We start from the raw sequence: 3138 nt of genomic DNA on the forward strand, positions 1-3138 counted from the left end.
TAAGATGGAATGAACTTCTGATATAGCCTTTCATCCACTGGGACATTAGACATGTGAAATAGTGACCGGGTTAAGTCTGTGAAGGGGGCACTATGGGAAGAGGGGGCAAAACAGGGAGAGAGTTCAACAAAATCAAAATCAGAACAACAAATAAAAACAATGAGTGAATAAAAGAAAACCATGAATAAAAGTAGATTGAAAAATAAATGTAGCATCTTCCAAGCTGTGATTTAAAAGAAGATACTGATGCAGCTCCCATGAGATCCTCAGGCAGGTCGTTCCACAGTCGTGGAGCCTGCACAGCAAACACTCGCTCACCCTTAGACTTCAACTTTGTGACGGGAACTTTAAGGAGGTTCCTGCCTGAGGATCTGCTGGTAGGGTGAAGGCAAATCACAGATATATTCAGGGTCCAGGCCGTGAAGTGCTCTAATGTGCAGCCAGTGCAGGGTCATTAAAAGAAGAGTAATGTGCTCTCTCTTCTTGGTTTTAATCTATTGATAGATTTTGATACTTAATGCACTTGAGACAGTCATCATCAGTTCCAGACAATACCGCATGTAGAGCAGCCGGCATGAAATCAGGACAAACACTTAGTGCACATTGTTGTTTTCTCTATTGCTTCTCACCACACAGGTGTAGAAGTTCAGAGCTGTGATCATCACAACAGGTTGACCCGGTGTCCTCAGTGTCATTGAGACACAGAGAGGTCAAACTGAGCTCCAGTAAAACCACCGTTGTCTCCTTACGAGAGGGTTTAGACGACGATCAGCCGTGCTTTAAGGATTTCAGGATTTCACCAGCAGAGAGGGACGATGCTGGAAACGAGTTCTGTGTTCAGGGAGGAGTTAGAGGAGCTAGCATTGCTGACTACCAGGCATTGAGTCAGCTAAGCTAACACTCTCTTTTAATGCATGATAGTAGATTTGTATAAGCAGTGTTTAACAGCAGATTAATACGTTTATTTAGTCAAAGCGTCGGTGCTTCAGAGCTGAATTTAAAGCATCACGACAAGACGAGGCGAGGGAACGGTTGTGACCTCCGGCTTTATCTCCACAATCTCATCCTGCTGAACAAAACATGCCGCGGCTCTTCGGTTATTTTGGTTCTGGAGTGGCGGGAAAAGGCTCTGGAGACATTATTTATTCATGAAACCAATATTGTCCGTCCAGTATCTGACATGAAGAAGTTCAGGTAACTGATAGTTCATCGCTCTATAAATAGTGTTGGCCTTCAGAGCTTCATGTGACCATGTTGGAAGCGTAGTGTCAGCAGGAGGGGAAGCTGCTTAGACCGGCCGTGTGCCTCTCTGCATCAGCAGTGATGCAGCTCGGCTCTCGACCAATAGGAGCGTCTCCTCTTGGTGACGTGTACAGCTGATTAGAACAGAAGCAATACCTGGATATTTAAAGAAATGGACAAATCTAACTTATAGGTTTAATTCTGATAGTGTGAGTTACATTTTCTCCTCCTCCAGCTGGACGTCCTCTGTCATTTTAAACTTGTTCAGTGAAGTAAATGTTTTAAAGTCAAATTAAAAAGCTCATCAAAGTAAAGGACATCGTCTCTATAACATAGAATTCAAACTCTGAGTTGGCTTGGTTGGAAAAGCACATTAAAATAAGTCATGACAGAGTGTCTGCAAGTAGAGTCACCTGTTCATGACGAACTTATATACACACCCACACACACACACACACAGGGTATGACTTAGGAGTACGGCTTAATCTTCTTTGGGGCTTTTAGCAGGACTGCTGCTGCTGCAAATAGACCGACTGTGAGCAGCCGCGGGATAGTCTGTCCTGTCCAGTGTGTGACCTGCAGGAGACGGGGTGAGGGGAATAAGGATACAGTGAATGCTTCAGTGAATGAGAGTATGAATGATAACTGTGGGTCAGTGGATGCTCCTGCACACAAGGTGGTCAGTTATTTACAGGAAGGAGCTTTTTCAACACTGTGACTTTAAGAAAATGACATGTTAGTGAGATTAAATGTGAAGAGGAACAGGAAGAAGACATTGTAAGGATGTTAACGTCAGGACTAGAGGACTCCAGACATTTAGCTACTATGAGGATCTTATAGTTTGTATCTATTATGGCGCCCCCTGTTGACAAAACCACACAACATATCCCTTTTCCACTCTTGCCCTTGTCTTCAGGGGCGTGTCCAGAACTTTTTGACCTGGGTGGCCCAACTGAGGCTCTCACATATGCAGGGGTGGCCAGTGCATTTACAAATAAACAACATTTACCCTTTCTGTCTTTAAAACCTACTTTCATTCAAGCTGCTGTAAGGAACTTTTGATTTGTATTGATTTTGGCGCCCCCTGTGGACAAAGTGATACCTCTTATCTCTTGTCCTGTACATGCAAAAGTAGTGTTTTGTACAAAAACATTATCCTGTTGTCTTCCAACAGTCAAATTTATCACACAATTTGATTATTTTCCAAGAAAACCGTCAATAAATGCTGTTTCTAAAGTGAGATGTCAATCATCCAGTCTGACACCTACCCCCTCTCAGTGATTTCAAGCATTAAAAATGTCAACAGAGCAGGCATCAGTTTTGTTGCTGATAGTCTTGTTTGCTCTTAAAGGTTATGAAGAAGCATCAGTATCAGTTTCTGTCTGTTTCTCAGCCATTTCAAAACTCCTCACAGTGCCTTTAAAGTATTAAACAGTCGTTATATTCCTCTTGACTTTAAAAAGAACATGACAAAGTGGCATAAATCTTCTAAGCTTAATTCTTTAAGGTCTTAAAAAGATGTTTTTTCAAAGTCACATTTGAGGGCACTAATAAAGAAATCTACTGTCAGCCTTTTTAACTCATCCCAAATTACAGATTTTAACAGAAACCCCACCTCTGACAAGGCAAACAACCAATCATAGTTTAGGATTTTAAAAGTCAGAATTCTGAGAATAAAGTCAGAATTTTTAGATTAAAGTCAGAATTCTGACTTCTGAGAATAAAGTCAGAATTCTGAGATTAAAGTAAAAAAAAAAAATTGGACTTTAATTTTTCAGCGGCCCTAATCCTCTTCCGTATACTTTAATCTCAGAATTCTGATTTTATGCTCAGAAGTCAGAATTCTGACTTTATTCTCAGAAGTCAGAATCCTAGTTTAGGATTTTGGGGTGGCCA

At 41.4% G+C, this 3138-nt stretch overlaps 1 protein-coding gene across 1 annotated transcript in view; it reads left to right on the plus strand.

Moving 5' to 3' along the window:
- The first annotated feature begins 1876 nt into the window (after positions 1–1876).
- The window catches only part of xkr4 (XK related 4), a 5339-nt gene continuing 4077 nt past the window's right edge, over positions 1877–3138 (plus strand). Inside the window, exon 1 of the mRNA XM_034702951.1 lies at positions 1877–1921. Within this exon, the coding sequence (XP_034558842.1) occupies positions 1877–1921 (45 nt within the window). The remainder of the gene's footprint in view (positions 1922–3138) is intronic.

The sequence above is a fragment of the Notolabrus celidotus genome, chromosome 15 (genome assembly GCF_009762535.1).
Source record: "Notolabrus celidotus isolate fNotCel1 chromosome 15, fNotCel1.pri, whole genome shotgun sequence".
Taxonomy (NCBI): Eukaryota; Metazoa; Chordata; class Actinopteri; order Labriformes; family Labridae; genus Notolabrus; species Notolabrus celidotus.